Source organism: Prionailurus viverrinus, chromosome A1 (genome assembly GCF_022837055.1).
Source record: "Prionailurus viverrinus isolate Anna chromosome A1, UM_Priviv_1.0, whole genome shotgun sequence".
Classification (NCBI taxonomy): Eukaryota; Metazoa; Chordata; class Mammalia; order Carnivora; family Felidae; genus Prionailurus; species Prionailurus viverrinus.
Genome location: NC_062561.1, coordinates 69,318,781 through 69,339,385, shown reverse-complemented (window position 1 = coordinate 69,339,385; position 20,605 = coordinate 69,318,781). Strand labels below are relative to the sequence as shown.

General features: G+C 42.0%; 1 protein-coding gene across 4 annotated transcripts in view; it reads right to left on the bottom strand.

Annotated features, from left to right (window-relative positions):
- Nucleotides 1-20,605, bottom strand: part of MBNL2 (muscleblind like splicing regulator 2) — a 159,280-nt gene that overhangs the window by 50,134 nt on the left and 88,541 nt on the right. For all 4 annotated transcript variants that reach the window (XM_047871674.1, XM_047871667.1, XM_047871691.1 and 1 more), the window contains exon 3: nt 6,901-7,065. In XM_047871674.1, coding sequence (XP_047727630.1) covers nt 6,901-7,065 — 165 coding nt within the window. The remainder of the gene's footprint in view (nt 1-6,900; nt 7,066-20,605) is intronic.

Below are 20,605 nucleotides of genomic sequence, written 5' to 3'. Positions count from 1 at the left end.
TGCCTTCTCCAGACGGGAGGGTGAGGCTGCTCTGAACAGCAGTGCCGCTGCCCTGGAAGAGTGGATCTCAGATCCTGGATTCAAATGAAAACTCCCCAGGTAGAGTCCGGGCTGACACCGCGTCCTCGCGTCTGAATTCAGTGCTTTGCTGCAGCTGAGAAAAGAGAGAGGTGGCATCTCCAGATGATTCCGTTCTGCACACCACCAGCTAGAGCCCCGGGGGAGTCGGCCCCGTGCTCTGTGCAGAACGGCTGCTGCCAGCTTGTCTGAGATGGGATCCATTTGGTCCCCGGCATCGCTCAGAACGAGCGGCCGCCAGAGAGGCCAGAAGACCAGAGCTACAGAGTCTCGTGGAAGAAAATGGCTTCTGAAATGCTGGCTTTGCTGTTTCTAACCTGTGTTCTTTACTTCACGCTCCTGTGTTTTTCTCTCCTTAGCGTTTCACACGCTGGTCTTCTTGTTCAGTGCACTATACCAGTAGATCCAGGTTCCAAGATCCTCTCTCTCTCTCTCTCTCTCTCTCTCTCTCTCACACACACACACACACACACATTCAGCACTCGTTCTTTGATATTTTGTAGTGGCAAGGAAGGATCAGTGCTGAGCAGTAATGACTAAGTGGCCTGGGGTGTTTTATGGTTCTAAAATTTAGTCAATTGACTTTTTAAAACAGGAGCGTGAGAGTTCATACATTTAGAAAGCTTTCACTTCAAAGGGTAGGTATTTGGCACTCAAACTGAAAGGCTTAAAACATGGCATCCCTTAAGCCTCCTCTCTTTACTTCCAGAAGCATCTCTGGAGGGCAGAATACTCAATGCAAGACCTTGTCCCCAAGGACTGGGTTGTATAGGCTTTTAAATCTCTATCTTCCCCCACCCCCACTTCTTTTTCTTTTCTTTTTTTTTTAAATTGAGGTAATACCGACATACAACATTCTATTAGTTTAGGGTATACAACACAATGATTTGATATTTGTATATATTGTGAAATGATCGCCACAGTAAGTCATTAACATCCATCGCCATATGTAGCTGCAGAATTTTTTTCTTGTGATGAGAATGTTTAAGATTTGTTCTCTTAGCAACTTTCAACTATGTAATACAGTATTCTTAGCTGTAGTCCCCGTGCTGAATAGTACATCCTCACGAATTTCTTTCTTTTCTAATAACTGGAAGTTTGTACTTTTGACCCCCTTTACCCATTTTGCCAGTTCCTCTCCTCTGCCTCTGGCAACCAGCAATCTATCTGTATCTATGAGCTTGTTTTTTGTTTTGTTTTGTTTTGTTTTTTAGATTCTATGTACAAGTGAAGTCATATAGTATTTCTTCTCTGTCTGACTTATTTTGCTTAACATAATATAATGCCCTCGTGGTCCACTCATGTTGTTGCAAATGGCAAGATTTCATTCTTTTTTATGCCTGAATAATATTTCATTGTTTATATATATCACATTTTCATTATCCATTCATCTGTTGATGGACACTTGAGTTGCTTCCATATCTTGGCCTCAATGAACATAGGCGTGCAGATATCTTTCCAAGTTAGTGTTTTCATTTTCTCTGGATAAATACCCAGAAGTGGAAATGATGGACCATGTGGTAATTCTATTTTTTAAATTTATGAGGAACCTCCATACTGTTTTCCATAGTGACTGTGCCATTTCACATTCCCAATGCAATGGATTTCCTTTTCTCCACATCCTGGCCAAACTTGGTACCTCTTATCTTTTTGATAATACCAGTTTAATAGATGTGAGGTAATATAGTGTTTTTTATTTGTAAGTCTCTGATGATTAGTGATATTGAGCACCTTTTCATGGACCTGTTGGCCACCTGCATATCTTCTTTGGAAAAATGTCTATTCAGATCTTCTGCCCATTTCTTAAATGGGCATAGGATTTTGTGTGCTTGTTTGATATTGTGTTGTATGAGTTCTTTATATAGTTTGGATATTAACCCTTTATTGGATCTATGATTTGCAAATTGTTTTTCCAATTCCATTGATGCCTTTTCATTCTGTGGCTGGTTTCTTTTACAGTGCAGAAGCTTTTTAGTTTGAAGTAGTCCCACTTGTTTATTTTTGCTTTTGTTGTCTTTGCTTTTGTTATCAAGTCCAGAAAATCATCACCAAGACTGATGTCACCACTTATATTTTCTTTTAGGAAAGGAGCTTAATGGCTTCAGACTTTACACTCAGGTCTTTAATCCATTTTCAGTTAATTTTTGTGTGTGGTGTAAGAAAGCAGTCCAGTTTCATTCTTTTCCATGTGGCTGTCCAGTTTTCCCAACACCATTTATTGAAGAGACTTTTCCCATTGTATATTCTTGGCTCCTTTATTGCAAATTAGTTGACCCTATGTGAGTGAGTTTGTTTCTGGGCTCTCTATTCTGTTATATTGATCTATGTATCTGTTTTTATGCCAATACTACACAGTTTTGATTACTATAGCTTTGTGACATAGTTTGAAGTCAGAGAGCATGATACCTCCAGCTTTGTTCTTCTTTCCCAAGATGTCTTTGGCTATTCAGTCTCTTTGACTCTATATAAATTTTAGGAATATTTGTTCTAGTTCTGTGAAAAATGCCATTGGAATTTTGATAGGGATTATTTGAATTGGTAGATCCCTTTGGGTAGAATGGACATTTTAACAATATCAATTCTTCCAATCCATGAGCATGGGCTATCTTCCTACTTATTTGTGCCTTCTTCCATTTCTTTCATCAATCCTGCGTTGGTGGTATAGTGGTTAGCATAGCTGCCTTCCAATTTCTTTCGTCAATCTCATATAGTTTTCAGTGTACAGGTCTCTTATCTTCTGGGTTATATTTATTCCTAGGTATCTTATTCTTTTTGATGCAGTTGGAAAGGAGACATTTTTCTTATTTTTTCTTTCTGAGAGTTCATTATTAGTGTATAGAAAGATGACAGATTTCTGTGTATTGATTTTGTATCCTACAATATTAGTGAACTCATTTTTTAGTTCCAACCACCAACTTCTTTATCTTGAGTGTACATATGAAGGTTGTGTGTTGGGGGAGGTGCAGCGTGTGAGGAAGGAAAGGAAAAGAATTACTCCCATTAGGAACTGGGGAGAGAAAAACTGCCAGGAGGAAAAATTTAAGGGGACTTTCAAAATACAGTCAACTGGAGACATAAAAGGAAAGAATGGTTTGTGTTTTCATTCGGTAAGTATTCAATGGTTTAAACATTGTACAAGGACACTGTGTGCACATTTACTGAACTTAAACCCTAATGGGAAAGAACAAACAAATAAAATTACAATTTATATTTATGGATAAGCAGAAATGAGAAGGCCGTACTCATAGTGATGGAGATTGGTGGTAGGTCACAGGGGATAGATTTGGAGTCCTTATGCATAAGATGAAGTTAACATGTGAAGAGCAGTAGGATAGATACTTCCAGCAAGATCAAAGGCCATGAGGCAAGCAAGAGCTTTGCCTATGTGTGGAACTGAAAGTTCAGTTTTAGTGAACACAGAAAGAGTGGCCCATGATGAGTTGGTGAGCTGATGGGACCAGACCACAGATGACATTATAGATCATAGTCATGGTTACATATTTGGCTTCGTCTCTAATGAAATGGGAAGGCACTGCAGGGTTTTAAGTAAGGGAGTGGTATGATGCATTTATGTGTTAAAAATATCCCTCTGGTTGCCGTATGCAGAATACACTGGAATAAAGCAAGAATGGAAATTGAGAGATTAGAAAGGAAATGCTTCCAAGGTATTTTGAATGAAAGATTGATGGTGGCTCAGATGGGAGTTTGGGGAGTTCGAGAAGGGAATAGACTTGAAAGCAGATATGACAGGACTTGCTGATGAACTGGATGTGAGAGAATCTGCTTAATTTTCGTTTTGAAGCTGCCAGTTGCATTTACTGAAATGGGAACTTAGTCAGATAAAGAATTTGGAATTAACCATGTCAAGTTCCAGGGAGAAATTTAAAGGTGAGTCCAGTAGGAAGTTAGATATGCGAGCCTGGGGCTCAGAGGAGAGGTCTGGAAACATATTTGGGAGTTCTCAGCCTGCAGATGATTTACAGCCATAGGAATGGATGCAACCATGAAGGAGAGGGTCAATAAAAGAAATGTCCAGTGCTGGGAACCTCAATGTAGAGCAGCTTCAACATACAGCAAAGGAACATAATGGGCAACATCTCCAGCCTTTTCCAGAAGAGGAATACAGATTAAAGAAGAAGGAGCATTCCACAAAGGAGAGGCTGATTACATATGTTGCATATGGCTAAGCGGTCAAATGAACACAATGAAGGCAAAAGTGACCACTGGTTTAGTAATATGGCGGGCGGTGGTGAGATAGTCAATGGATTAGGTCTAGGGTGGATGGAAGTCAGAGGGAGTGGAAAAAATATCCACTGTTTGGTTTTTTTTTTTAGAGAAATTTAGCTTAGAAGGAAACCTAAAAATGGCGTGGTTCTTCTACTCCCATGTTTATCAGTTTATTTGTCTTAAGCAATTCCTGCATGTATTAGTTTCTTGTAGCTAGTCTGAGAAATTTCCACAAACTTGGCAACTTAAAACAACACAAAATTATCCTTTGATTGTTCTGAGGGCCAGAAGTCTGAAGTCAGTTTCACTGGGCCCAAATCAAGGTATTGGCATTTCGTGCTCCCTCTGGAGACTCCAGGGAAGAATCTATTCCTTGTCTCTTCTATCTTCAGGTGGCAGCTGGCATTCTTTGGTTTGTGGCCTCGTCACTTGTCTCTGCCTCTATGGGCACATTGCTGTTCTCCTCTTCTGTATGTGTCAACTCTCCTTCTGCCTCTTTCTCATAAGGATACTTGTGACTGCATTTATTTCAAGAGGATTGCCCCATCTCAAGATGCCTAACTTAATCATATCTGCAAAGACGACTTGGTTTCCTTAGAGGTGACATGTACAGGTTCCACGTACCTTTCAGGGCCATTGTTTGGCTTACTATACTGTACGACGTCACTAACGCATTCCTGAGATTCTGAAGTTATTTGTAGAGTTGATGATTTTTAAGTTTATCACAATTTTTATTCTGAGATTTCTTGTGATTTAGAAGCCTCTACTAAAATATTTAAATGTAATATGAAATGTAATATAAATATTAAATGTAATATTAAATGTCTTTTTCATAGACAAATCATGATTATTAACTTCTAATTAATATTTGAGACAATATATAAACATAACTTTCAAAAATGATTTCAACTAACAGCTAACAATGGGAATGGGCTTTTCTTATTAACATTGCCACTTTTGGGGGGGTCAATCTTTATGAATTCTAAATAAATAAGAAGTGAATGATTAAAGTGAGTGAGACAGACACACAATACCGTGTGACTGTGTTGATCTCGGTGGTTCCAAATTTATTCCTACAGACATTATTCAAGACGAAAAACTAAATTATTTTAGCCTTAGGTAATTTAATAAAATAATTTATGTGCGAATATCAATAGAGAACCATAAATTATACATGTGTGTGTGGTTTTAAACAGATCCACTTAAATGCCTATATTTGGTGTTAAATGTATGCAGAACTCTGTCTATGTTGTCCTTACATTTAGGCTCCCAACTACTCATCCTTTGGGATATAGTTATTTGGGATTTTCTCCAAGTAGCATTTCTTGCCTCATTCAAAATCATAATTCCCTGTGCCTGAATCTTACCTCGCCCTTCTCGTGACTCTGTCTACCCCGCAAAGACTGTATCTTATTATTGCTGGATCCCCATGCACCTGGATTTTGTTTTTCCCCCCCCTCTGGGCAGAGCTGGGTCCTGGCTACTTTGTCCTGTCCACCATTCTTGAGCAGAAGCACCAGCAGAGCTAAGGATCTGCCCAGATTCTCCCTTCACCAGGGCCTTCCCACCCTCCCCACCTCATCCCGCAGACACTCAAGAAAATACATCTCAGCTGCAGCGTCCTTTTTAATTTAGCAGCCTTCAATCACAAGGACTTTTCACACAATAAAGACTAATTTTTAAACAATAGTCTTTTGTGTATGTACTGCTTTAAAAAAGCAAGCATCTCTCACTTTACTGGCTTTGTTGTGTGTGTGTTTTTTTTAAATTAGCTTGTTTTTGACAAATAATTCACAGATGTAAATGAATTCCACTGAAGCCCAATGCGCTCCTTTCCCCCAGGGCCTCATTCCTAAAACAATTTCCAGACCTTTAAGGAAATACTTTCAAACACTGAAATCAGGGAGAAAATATGACACAATACATATTCAAAGCCTGAACTCCCTTGAGCATTTACTCTTGGGGCCCTGGCCACAGCGCCACACCCTTCCCAGGCCTCTGAGGGGCAGCGGAGTGTGGGTGGCTAAGGCAGCCTCCTCTCTGGCTGCTGTGGGGCTTCAGGCCCAGCACACTGCAGACAGCGCCCTGCTCCCAATGTCTGAGCCCCAGTGCCCGAAACACAGCGTATTAGCTGCAAGACATCAGGTAAATGGTTCAGCCTCTCGGGTTTCTCCCTTCGCTCATCCTTAAAACGACACCATTGAACAGAAGAGTCCACCTACTAGATTGCTAACAACGTGCTAGGCATCGAAACCTGCTCTTCACATAGATCATCACTTCGTACTCTAAATGAAAACGTCGAACTCTTTCTGTTCTAAGATGGTTCAAAGGTGGAGTTTACCGGTGAGCCCGAGTTGGGAGGGACACAGATTTCCCAGACACTGCTTAGAAACTGTCTTTGCCTACTGTTTCCACACACACTTTTTCCATTTAAATAATTTCAAAAACCCTATTTTCAGAAACCATTTAGCTTCAAAGCTATTTGCTTTAATTGTAGCCAGAGACAAAGTAGAGCGAGGCCGTTTTAGGTCAATGTGGCGCTGCCCGTACCAACACCTTAATCATCAAGCCCATCATTAGATGCGATGTACTCACCACTGGATGGAGTGGGGTTCCTGGAAACATAAATTGCATCTGCTGGGCAAGCATCGCTGCAGCAGTTTTTTGCTGGATCAAATTGTTCCTCCCATTAATTTCTAGTTGAGTTTTTAAATGTGTTGGAGGATGAAGATACTTGCAGTTTTCTCGTGAACAACGGCCCTGTAAAACGAATGTTTTGGTTTTAGGACTGTTAGGAGTAGTTTTCATCTACTGTCAACCATTTCACAATCGCTCCATGTATACAAAGGCAAGGAACCCGTGTGTGAGTGTGGGCGTGTGCGCGTGTGCACGTGCACGCACCCTCCCGTTGGAACATACAACAGACTTGGAACATACAAGGAGTGAATCAGGCATTAGGTGATTATCAATCTTGCTGAAACCTGTTCAGCAGAGAAGCTTCTTGAGATTTTTTTTTCTGTTGTTCTTTCTAGCGGATTCCCACTCTGACAACAGACTCTAAAGGAATGTGAGGGCTAGGAGGAAAGGCAGACCCTTAGCCTAGGCAGTGTGGAAGGCAAGCAGAGGAACGTATTTATCGGGACTTATCAAAAGGAGTCTTTGAACTTGCTCTGCATTGGTTTGTGCATGACCAAATATGAATAATCATGGACTGAGTGTGTGCAGTGGGGACAGTAATACTAATTCCTTGAAATGTGTGTTCCACATTGGCTGAAGATATCCCTAATTCAAATCATTAAAGGAGACGCAATGGAAGTATAGGAGTGGACATTTCTTAGTAATCGATGCATTAATGAAATCTCCAGGCATAAACTCAGATCATTACCTGCGGCTAATTTGTTTGGTACACAAAAGTGGTTACCCCATGGCCCTGCCCTGTTCCCATGACGACTGTATCAAATGTTGTATCCGAAGAGTGCTTATGGCTAAAGTAACATTTGGATGTTAAAGTTGGCCCAACAACCACAACAAAAAATAATAATTGGGTGGCAGGTGTGCATAAAACCCGTCTTGGAGAGTAATCGCTGATGCAGGGTTCATACTGAGTTCCCAAGTTTCCAGAAGTACCGATCGAGACAATCATGTTAACGTGTGACTCATGCAATTTCTGGAGAAAGAAGGGCAAATACTCTTTTCTTCTTTACAAGAGCCAACTGGTATGAGTATTATCATTCCCTAAAGAATTAGTCTATTTGCAACCAAGAGAATATGGCTTTGTTTACCAGATATAAAAATAATTTTAAACAGCAAGCTTGGTGGATCTGGAGAAACAAATTTGTTTATAGTCATCCTAATTCTAAACATCTGGAGTTCTCACTCTGTCTCCCACTAATTCCGGCTGCACTTTTGGCTGTGTTGGCTCCCTCTCCAGTCTGAACCTTTCCCCACCGCAGTGGAGAGGGGGCAGATGTCGGTCGTGGGCTCAGTCCTAGTGGTCTGTGGTCATCAACCAATGCTGTCCTCAGGCTCTACTATTAGCAGCATTAAAGGTTGTGTCACCCACTGAGTGTAGGACATAGTCAGGTACTGGGGACATCAGAGGGAATTGGTCACATTTCTGCTAATAAAATTCTATAACAATGGTTATATGTCAGTGTGTCCTCTTGGTCTCAGGCTCATATTGTGAAGGTGTCATGCAGCTTCCTATGTGTGAAATTGCCATCCCCGGTCAACTCTTGGAAGGTCTATTGTGAAGACAGATAGACTGAAACCACAATGAAAGAGAATGTAAATCAAAGTGGTCTAGGAATCCTTTTCTTTCTCTCTCCATCTCCTTTTGTTTGCAATTTTGGGGGATAGTTTTTATCCTCACTTCACTTCGCTCTTTGTTTTGTGATGTCCCAGGGTCCCTCCAGCCCTACCAACTCGCTTTAGGTTTCTCTTTGTTTATTTCCCTTTCTGTCCTCCTTGACAATTGCCTGCAAGTTTCTGTTTGCTAAAATCCAGTCCCGAAGAGGCATTCGTATCGGGCCAGCTCCTACAACACAGACGTGTGGCCAGTCTCTGGATTGGCTGCCTCTCTGCCAAGTGCCCACATACACTCCTATCATCTGTGATGGGAGGTGGTTCATGGGATACAGGACGTAGCTGCTGCCCATCGGCAGGGGTGGAGGCGGATTAAACAGAACGATATTTCTCGTACAGAAGAGAACGCACCTCAGGCTCCTCTGTGACAACCTCAATCCACCCTCTTTCAGCACAATCATTTGACCTGGAGGCTGACCCCAGCAAGGCTCAGGTATACAGAGTACCTTTACAGGCCTGTGTGCACAGACATACGGCTGGGCCCAATGCGGGGGATTCGGGAAAGTAGAGTTCCATGGAATGGTGAAAGAATTTGTGACATGTCTACACTTCTACCAATTTGGCTCTTCGGTGTTGCTCATTCATCTAATTGTCCATTTGACCCACTGGTCTTCTAATGTAATCCTTTGTAGCTACATGTAAAAATTTCGATTAGGCTAGAAGAATATGGTTTTCTTGTAAATGCTATTATCTTTTGATAACAGCCGGGACACTTAAGGAATGGTATAAACCATTTTCAGCCAAGAGAACATGATTTACAACATCAAATTAGTAATTTATTGATGGGACCTTCTTTTTCATGAGAATTAATGTAATTTCCTAGTGTTCTCATTTACACATTCGGAATAAGGCGTATTATTGATCACCCACGTGCCAGGCAATTTATACACGGTTATCTCATTTTCCCCTTACAACAGCTATCATGATCCCCATCTTACAAAATAACAAAGGGGTTCACAAATAATTAAGGAACTTTCCCAAGGTCAGCTAATGGGTAAGTGGTAGAGCTGGATTCTAAATTCAGGTCTTCCTGACTCAATTACATCACTATACCAAGCTAGTTCTTGGCAATAGTTAAAATCTAGGAAAGATTAAAATCTAGTGTTATCCTTGATAAAATAACATGGGCACATATATATAATATAATAGTTAGAATGCATAACACAATTTAACATATAGTAAAATATATATGAGAATTTGGGAATAGAAAAGATTATTTGCCTCGGTCTATTCCTTGGTAGTGGTCTGTCCTTCGGTGGGGGGATAAAGAAATGGTTAAGCTCACAGGCTCTGGAGGCAGACTCCTAGGCACATAACTTGGTTCTGTCCCTCCTCACTGCATAACTTTGAGCAAATTACTTGAATTTTTTGTGCATCAGTTTTTTTAAATCTGTACAATAAAAACAATTGTGTTTTCCTCTAAGGGCTGTTGTGGGATTAAATACATTAATATATGCACAAGGTTTAGAGGTACATCTTCCTGGTACATGGTAAGTGTTGAGTAAATGTTGTTAATATTACCAAAAAAGAGAAAATATTTACACATGGCCATTTTATTTACAATAAGTATGGATCACATTTAATTGCACTGGCTTTTTGGTTCTTCTGTGGAATAGAGTTTTACTTAAAAACTTGATGAAAGCTACTTAATTATGCTTATTCAAGTATTTTATATTTAAAATTATTTTCAGTTCTACAGGGTATTTCTGCAAGTACCCATACTTAAAGACACACCCCTGCACCGTAGTTCAATCTAGCGTAAATATTTTGAAGCGTGTTGCACCATGAATGTTTGGGGCATACTAACTCAAGAACTGGGAAAATCCAGGCAGAATCTTAGTAAAGGATCCTACAGGACTCTAAAATCCTAAAGGAAAAGCTACTGTCAAAACATAATGAGCTATTTGACACAGTAAACAATTTGTAAGGAAGTTTTTGTTAAGGCATACGATTCGTGGGATACGCATCATCGCACAAAAACTGTTGATTATCATAGCAAGTTGTCATAACCGAATGGGAGAGGGCAGCGTGCAGAAATGTAAAGTGTCTTTGTTTGTCATTGTGAAACACAACAGAAGTGTCAAAAGTAATGTCTCCTGATTTTAGTCCAAGAAATAAAGATAAAAATGTCTTGGAAAAGTCTTCCTGTGGCCGCTAGGATGTTTTTTTGTTTTGTTTTGTTTTATTTCAACTCTTCCTCCTTTTTAGTTCTTGGTTAAACACTGTTTCTGGGGAAATGAGAGAGGTAGGGTGCAGCCTCTAGAGAAGGGGACCGTTCGGCTTCTGTGGGATGGAGATCCGAGGATGCCATTGCAGAATCTGTGTGAAGAGTCTTAGGGAAATAAACCTCAGGAGCCCAGGCAAGGGCAGGCAGGTGGGCCCATAGAAGGGGCCGATGTGGGGATCAAAGCTCCTGAGACCTTAGCTTCAGGTCGTATGAAAACCATAAGTGGTCTGGATCACATTCACCATTGTTCTTCGTGTACTTTCAAGCTTGGGTCTCATTCATTCATTCAACAAATATTTATTGAGATCCTACTATGTGTGTGTCAGACATTGTGGTAAGCGCAACACCCTGCCTACCTTCCTAACGCCTGCAGTCTAGGGGTGAACAGGGGTACTAACCAAATAATGACACCCATGAATGTATAATTACAGATTGTGATACGTGTTCTGAGGAGAACGCTGAGACAGGAGAGTGGGAGAGGGTCAAAATTGAGACAGGTGGGTCAGGGAAGGACGCTATAGAAGTACATTTACACTGAGACCCAAAGGATTTGAGAAGGAATGAGGCAAAGGAGTGAGTGGTGCCTAGTGTGTGTGTGTGTGTGTGTGTGTGTGTGTGTGTGTGTGTGTTGAGGGGAGAGAATACAAAAGGAGAACCAGAGGAAGAGAATGTGCAAGATGAATGCACATGGGGTGGGGGGGGGGGGGGGAGGGGCTTGCGTGGTTTCCCGAGGCTGGAGTACAGGAGCGGGTGTGGGTTGGAGCAGGAGTGAGAACCTTTACAAAACAGGCAGCAAATGGAGCCACGTTAAGGGGTTTGAACTTCATTGCCCCAGAGTTTTTAAGCAGGAGAGTAGCACCGTTTTATACTAGCTACATGCAGAATCTCACCGTGATTATTGCATTTTATACTTTTTGTTTACTACTTTAATTTTATTATAGTTTGCATTGTCTGGAGACAGCTTAGTTTAAAAGAATAGCGGATTCTGACAGAGTCTACGTAGGGTTTGTGCAGTTTACCTTCACAATAATCTCTATTCCAGGAATATTTAGATTAGGGAGTAGCGAATAAAAATTTCAAGCCAAATTAAGTTTATTAAAGTAAGTGACCGTGGAAGATTCTAATACAGAGTATCTGTGTTGATCCTCAGCAGAATGGGGAAAGATGCTAAATGACTATAATCTGTAATTTGGCAGAACAACAGATTGGAGCCATCAGAATTACACGGCCCTTACATTACATGGCGTGGGATCGAATAAACGCAGCCTTGGCTAAGAAAAGATTTCAGAATCAGGTCGGTGTGAGGGGGGGAAAAAAGTGTAACTGGAAAATGAGATTTTCTAAATGCTTATTTTAAAACAAGTAATTTTTAGAATCTTTTTCTAATATGCTCCTAATTGAAAAAGTCAATTAAAATATGGAAGCCAAAAAGAAAACAGATTAATTAGGAGATTGTTAAAGGGATTAACAATAGGAGTTTTTGCCCACAGGAATAGCTCACAGAACACGTCCCATTAGTTTTCCATGGGAAAGCTATAGATTTTATATATAACAATTCAAACAGTTACGAGGTTCCCTACGGTACATATCACTTGGGAATAATTGGAATCGTGTCTTGGTGTGGGCTGAGCCACGGATCCGCAGACTCTAAAAAGATCCTTTTCGGGGGGAATCATTCCAGGGGAGGTTCGGGAAACACAGTCTGACCTATTGAATTCTGCCTCTTCCAGTTGGGTCCTGGCCACGCCCTGCTTTCAGCACATGGTGGTATTTTCCAGCCAGTGGCCAGCTGTAGAATGGCAAAGGCTGACTAACCATCGAGGGGAGACGGCATGTGCTCTGAGACTGGCCTGCGGGGATACTCTGAGTCCAGGGGTCTGCCGTGGACCCCAAGGCTGGCCGTGAGAGAGGCTCTCGGATTCCCTTGCATTCCACACGCGTGAGGCTAGCTTAACGGAACCCTGATGTGACGACAGATTCTCGTCCTGGAGTGACACTCCTGAGACCTGTTCTGTCTCGGAAACCCTTTTGGAGGAGCCATTTGAACTAGTGGTAAAGGGAACAGACTCTTTCCTGAACTACTTTGGCCCCGAATCCAGCGTTGCTCTTCTTGCCACGGGGCTTGGTGGCCTCCAGTCGCCACATCCACAAAACAGACATAACAATAGTTCCTACCTCTAGACTTTCAGTAAAGATTATGAGTTGATGCCTGTAAAGCGTTTGAACAGTTTCTGGCACCTAGTAAGCCCTCCGTAAGTTTTTGTTATGTTTACTCTTATTATTTTCAGCCTCATCTTCACCCTTATCATTACTATTACTGTTAACACTGTCATTGCACAGTAGATAAAGATAAATGGAATTAAAAACAACTTCGCTAATCCTACTTTCGGCTCTCCATCCCTTGCTTCTCTCTGGCCTGTCTCCCAAGCTCTTTAACCCTTTGTTATTGTTGTTGTCACAGAATAATGGCCAACACAGGCCATTTCTGTCTTCAGAAGAGCCTCCGATCTGTTTTTCTTTGGTATTTTTCCTGCTGAAACTTGCCAGAGCTGATTGACATGGCATGACTAATCTAGAATCAAAAGCAAATATGCATTATAGTGGGAAAATCCTGACATTCTGGTTGTGGCTTCATCCCCAAATGGCTATACTAACTTTTACAAATCATCATAATGGTCTGTGTCTCCATTTTTTCATCTGTTCAAATGGGGGCCATCGTATTCCCGTATCTCAACCCCTTCTGATGGTTGTGACAGCTGGACAGATAGCAGAAGTTGCTCTGGAAACATCGTAATTTTCTATGCATTGTCTATTCCACATCTATTTCCTCTCGAATGTCCCTAATCTAGTGAAAGGGGACAACTACGTACAGCAACAGTTACAGTAAAGAGTGACACCAGGGACTTCTGTTGGCAACAGCTCCAACGTGTTCGAAAATAGTTGAGAAGTCTATGTGACAGACAAGGCATGAGATGCGCCAACAGAAGTGGCAAATTAAGTCAAGCTGATTAAGTCTAGGAGGATTTATTAAGTACCTACAGTGGTACACAGCTTGAAAGTGAGAAATTCAGTCAGACCACCGTTTGGTTCTTGTGCATAGATGTCCAGCAGACGTTTCCAAGTGACTGAACTGGCCTGACGACCCACCCGCCGCCTCCGTTTCCCTACAATTTCAGACCCTCTCCAGGTTTTTTTCAAAGTGGGGAAAAATAAAGGTCTTCATTGATATTTATATTGGGCCATCATTTTTATGGGTCGCTGTCAGGTGGCAAGAGGCTGAGTTTAACATTTGGCCTAAACCCCTTTCTTCCTTCTGCAGCACATTTCCGGAAGGATATGGGCAAGTAAAAGTGTAGGGGAATAAAACGGTTATTCACATCAGGGCCTAATTTATAACGTTAACTATGCGGCTGAAATAGCTGTACTCTAAGGCAAGTGACAGATTAGGCTTTTAAGCTTCTTTTGAATTTAAATAAACTAATTGAACCACATGAGCTCCTTGTATTATTAGTTCCAACTACATAATAGAGCAAATAAAATACAACCACATAAGGACTTTGGAATTAGAGGAAACTGAATTCAGGGAATCGCTACAAGCAAATGATAACCAGAACTTTCATCAAAATGAGCAGTTGCCCAGATCATCAATATTATGAATGAATTTAAAATAAGTACTTTCTGTTCATTAGTGATTTAGTTCAATTTGTATTACAATCTACCTTTTGTGGTCCATATATGCACTTCTCTTTTGGTAAAGAGCATAAAACATTGCCCTTATTAAAGACAGATTAAAAAGGGAATATTTATGATCTGATCTTCTCTTTTCTAGGGAGTGTTCCTTTATCTCTCGCTCCCACAGTATGGAGGAAACGTGTGGGAAGATAGAAGGAAGGCTGGAGAAAGTAGCCAGATGGGGAAACGAGGGAAAATCACAAATGCTGATAGGCAGCTACCAACACCTCCAATTTTACCCGCCTTTGCACAGCTACGAGCTGGGAGGAGCTGGGAGGAGGAGGGGGAATGAGGAAGCCTGAATCTCACTGGGTAGATGGCTGGCCCAAGTAAAGGTGGTAATGGTAGCATTTTCTTTCCAGAAACTGGCATTGCCTGTCATTCCACTGCTGCGGCTCTCCCCCAGTGCTAATGCTTTTTACCTTCCTTAGAGAGTGCTTCAAATGCTTCTGAGTCTTCCCATCTTTAGATATGCATTGAGGACCTTTTATTATGAATAGAGGGCTGGGAAGACCTTAGGGCCATCCCCAGTGTCTCGTCAATAGACTTGTGACTCAGGCTCCATTATGCCAGTGCAACTGCCCTGTTCTTTGTTTGTATTTTTAATTTTTCAATGGAAGTATAATTAACATACAGTGTTATATTAGTTTCAGGTGGACAGTGTAGTGATTCAACAATTTGATACATACTTAGTGCTCTTAATCCCCCTTATCTATTTCACCCATCACCCCACTCACCTCCCCTCTGGCAATCACCAGTCTGTTCTCTGTATTCAAGAATCTGTTTCTTGTTTGTCGCTTTTTTTCTTTCTGCCTTTGTTTTGTTTCTTGACTTCCACATATCGGTGAAATCATACCCTATTTGTTTTCCTCTGACTTACTTTACATGGCATTTTCCCCTCTCAGTACATCCATGTTGTTGCAAATGGCGAGGTGTCATTCTTTTTTTACGGCTCAGTAATATTCCATTACACATAGACACATCTTCTTCACCCATTCATCTATGGATGGACACTTGGGCTGCTTCCATATCTTGGCTACTATAAATAATGCTGCAACGAACACAGGGGTGCATTTATCTTTTTGAATTCATGTATTTGCTTTCTTTGGGCAAAAACCCAGTAGTAGAATTATTGGATCATATGGTAATTCTATTTTTAATTTTGGGGGGAACCTCCGTACAGTTTTCCACAGTGGCTGTTCCAGTTTGCATTCTCACCAACAGTATAAGAGGGTTCCTTTTCTCCACGTCCTAACCAACACCTGTTGTTTCTTGTGCTTTTGATTTTAGCTATTCTGACAGGTGTGAGGTGACAGTTCATTGTTTTGATTTGCACTTCCCTGATGATGACTGATGTTGAGCATCTTTTCGTGTGTCTGTTGGCCATCTGGATGTCTTCTATAGAAAAAATACCTATTCAGGTCCTCTGCTCATTTCTTAAATTGGATGATGATGATGATGATAACGATTATTATTATTTTGGTGTTGAGTTCTGTAAGTTCCTTATATATTTTGGATATTAACTCCTTATTGGATGCATCATTATTTACAAATATCTTGTCCCATTCAGTAGGTTGCTTTTTTTGTTTTATTGATGGTTTCCTTCATTGTGACAACTGCCTTATTCCTTCAAGCACTATTGTTAAGTGCCATTAAGACCTAATTTTGTGGGACACCTGGGTGGCTCAGTCAGTTAAGCATCCGACTTCAGCTCAGGTCATGATCTCATGGCCTATGAGTTCCAGCCCTGCTTTGGGCTCTGTGCTGACAGCTCAAAGCCTGGAGCCTACTTCGGATTCTATGTCTCTGTCTTTCTCTGCCCTTCCCCTGCTTGCTCTCTCTCTCTCTCTCTCTCTCTCTCAGATAAACAAACATTAAAGAAAAAGTCAGAAAAAGACCTAATTTTGTAACCATTTTAAGTAGGCAAAACATAAAAAGTGATGAACGAGGAAGAGAGACAAAGAGGGTTATTTGTTTGTAGCTTGCCATTTCAAAGCACGTTGAAATTTTTATTTTCTTAAATGGATTTTGGTTGCCTGTGCAGTTTTAGTTTTCTGGTACCATTTTTGTCATGTATTTGGAAAGAGCTGTTTGTCAGTTTTAATTAAGGAGCCACACCCTGTTTTTACTGGTCTTTTCAGTTCATATGCTAACTGAAAATGTGCCAATTAAGAGACATCAATGAGACTAAAAACTGCCCCCGTGTTCTCGAGAGATTTAAGGAAACTAATATCTGGGCATCAGATGCCTTATTTGAAAATTATTTTGTTTAATTGGAAGATAACTGTCTTTTGTCACAGAGGTACATTGGTTAGTGTGAACTGTGATAAAATATCAACATAACACAAAACCAGTCTAGTGGTTGTTTAATTCCATGGTGTTTAGATAGGCTAACGTGTATTACCATGGCCATGGGTGAAACAGAAGCTGTATGAAATATTAATATCACAGCAGTAGCATTTTTCCTGTGGGGAAGGGCACACCTTTCTAGTCTATTTATTATACCTCTCCTGCAAATATCTGCAGTACAGGGACTCTTAGAGAGAGTGCACGTTATCCAATGATTGCCCTTTTTTCTTTTTGATAAATCTTCTCGAGCCCCTTCTATGTGCCAAGCCCTGTGATATGAAATGGGCGACTAACACGAGTGACCCATGCCCTGACAGGAGGAATTCAGGGGTGCTGTGTGGACATACTGTAGGGAGCCCCAACCAGTTTAGGGCCCAGGGATCGCTCTAAAGGAAGGGACATTTCACATCTAAACTAAGATCTTTATCAGATTCTCTAGTTGGATGTATGTGGAAGGGGCAAATTAAAACAAGCCAGACTAATTCACAACCACTCTGTGGGAGTTACATTCCTGAGGCCTTAGAAAGGCCTTCGAGCAGCACCTGGAGCAAAGTAAATGCTCAGTAAACACTGGCTGCCATTTTTATCAGCAATTCCAGAAGCTGGCCATTTTTTAAAAATAAGTGACATCTATCCAAAGGCATAAAACGTTATTATACATCTTCATTTTCCTACAGACTTTTCCAGTCTGATTTGTAAAGTGAGTAGTGAATCACCTACCCCCTCGGAGGCCTTCCTGGAATTCAGACACAAAGAGACCATCAGCCCTAATGGCTGATGTTTAGGGGGTATGCTCCTGTATAGCTGTGCTATTTATCAAAATACTGGAAGTCCTTCTGTCCCAGTTTAAAAAGCAGCTGCTGTCCCACCGCTGTTCACTACTCTGGTCACTCCAGCCACCCCCCCAATCCTAGCACCTCCCCCCACCACCCCTGTCCCCCCCCCCCCCCATCCCAGCAATGGAAGTGTTAAATCCTGCACAGCAGGGGGCCTCCCTGAGCCAGCTCTGGGGCCACTGACTGGTGGCTACCCACCTGGGAGGTATTTATTTTAAAATATCTCGCATATCACACCTGATTATAAATATACTTGTGACAAAGCTGGAGTGCCCTGGTTGCTGGTATTCTGGCTGGGAGGGCTGCCAGGAGGAGGTGGGGGCGGGGTGTGTGAGGAATGGTCTGAGCCTAGGGAAGCGGTGGGCAGCAAGGGAAGATGAGAAAAGACAGCAGGGGAAAGAGGAAGATTGGGGGAAGAAGCCGTGGAAGAAGATGGGAAAGCTAGGGGGCCCTTTCAAGAGTGCGTTCGTTTTTAGCAACACAAGCAGAGAACACTTCTCTCGGGCTGGTCTGCGTTACTTGGTGGCGGGGGACTGGCCTGCGAGCCAAACTGCAGCAGAAGGAAGCGGCACTTTGTTCAGAAAAAAAAAACAAAACCGCCTGGGCAGGTGTAGGCATAGCGGCTTGTCCACAGGTGTGGGGCTTCTCCAGGCTGTGCCCTGCGGGCAGAGCCACATGCCTCCGTTCCTTTATTCACTCGACAAACATTTTGTAGAGCATCTGCTCTATGCCAGAAGCTGGGCTGGAATTACACACAGGGTACTAAGACGTGGTCCCACCCTCCATAAAAATAGCTGAGGCTTATATAACAGCGTGCGCGCGTATCATGCACCAGGCAGCTTTTCGTAGATTACATTCTAATCTTCAATACAAGATCTGAACAGAGGTGCTGTTCATGTTCTCATCTTCTGGGATGAAACGGAGGCCCAGAGGGGTAAATAACTTCCCAAGGTCACACAGGGAGTAATGGCAGAGCTGGGCGACCAAGGCCATTCTCTGCAGAGCCACTATTAGGAAACTTGAAGTCCAATAGAAACATTTGTATCACACCTTCAAAAGCATTCTTGAGACCCAGTAGCTTCTTACAGCTTCATAACATTCTTGTGATCTGGCCCCCTAATTTAAAGGTAAGGAAAATAAAGGAGGTTTGAAGGTACTATCCAACGCCGGGTCAGAGTCAGCCAGGACTAAATTCTGGTCCCAAGTTACTAAAAAGTGTGCCCTCTCCACTGTCCCTGGAGGTCAGTGGAAGAACTACGGTTAACAGTTTTTTGGCCCAACATACGAGAGCTGTGTTTAGGACAGAATTAGCAGCCTCGTGTGGCAATGGACATCAGGGAGGTGACACTGGATGGTCAATGTTACAGGGTGCATTGTGTCATCCCAGAAGGGTACATTGATGTCTTAAGCCCCTGTACCTAGAATGTGACTTTATTTGGAGATAGGGTCTTTACAGAGGTAATTAGGTTACGATGAGGTCATCAGGGTGGGCTGTACCCCACTTAGACTAGCATCCTTATGAAAAGGAGAAATTCAGACACAGAGAGACACATGCACAGGGGGAAGATGATGCAGACACAGGGAGAAGTCGGCCATCTCTAAGCCAAGGAGCATCTGAAATGACCAGAAGCTGGGAGAGAGACCTGGAATAGATCCTTCCCTAGTTCTTCAGAGGAAGCATGGCCCTGCCACGCATCAAGGACATGCTCCTCAATTTCAGACTTGTAGCCTCCAAAACTGTGACAGAATACATCTCTGTTATTCTAAGCCACCTATTTGGGGTACTTGGTTGAGCGGTCTGAGCAAACTAATACGGTCACCCCTAAGAAATGCTAGATTATGTAGTGTGTCATGAGACCTGAGCCTTTACCAGCAAAACACCCTGCTATCTCCTAACACAAAGATTCGGGTCTGTGAATGTGTCTTCTAACTTTTTTTCATGAACTCGGCTAACAAGATCCCCTTGCCTGATCAAAAATGAACTGTAACAACTCCTAAATCCTTCCCAAGCACAATGATTTTCTACAAGTCAACCTAGCCAGCTTAAATGCTATCAGATTTTTCACATGGAAGATTTAATAGGAGAGATTTATTTTAGTAAAAGACAAAATGTTTCACTAAAGAACTCATTAGTAATGCATAAAGGCCTACTGAGTCTCTGAAGATCCATTTTCAAAGAGAAATGTTGGGATAATTTTTATATCCTGATTACAGAGAAAGACTTGATAAAAATTGTCCTTGATATTAAAATTGCATGGAGTTGGGGTGGTGGGGGGAGAGTCATTCAGTGAAGCAGGAGGGAAGTCAAAGAAAATGTGTAAATTTGGCCGGCATTTTGAAGTTGCTTTTACAAAGGTCGATATGCATTTCTGTGGTCTCAGGAGGTGAGGCCACCTTCACAGGCAGTTTGATGCACCTCCGAGGATAGATGGTAGAGAAGAGGGTACAGAGGAGAGGCCTGCTGTGTTCAGCTCAGGTTTCCTGTTATTCCCGCCCTTCTGAGCTCCTGACCTGTTCATTCTTTCCCAGGTTCCTAAGACAAATCCTGAACTGAGACTAGGTCTTTGCCCTGGCTGATAACGACTCAGGCTCCCCAGTTTTGATGGCTGCATGGCTGTTCTGGCCCAACCTCCAACTTTCTGCCTTCCTTTTGACCTTGTTCACTCACTGGGCGACCTCGCTCTCTCATGCTAGATAGGGTAACACAGGCTTTCTCCCTTCACGTCCCGGTTCTAGGCCTGCGAACCTGCCTCCATTCAGGCTCCTTCCCTGACCGGAGCTTTGCTTGGCC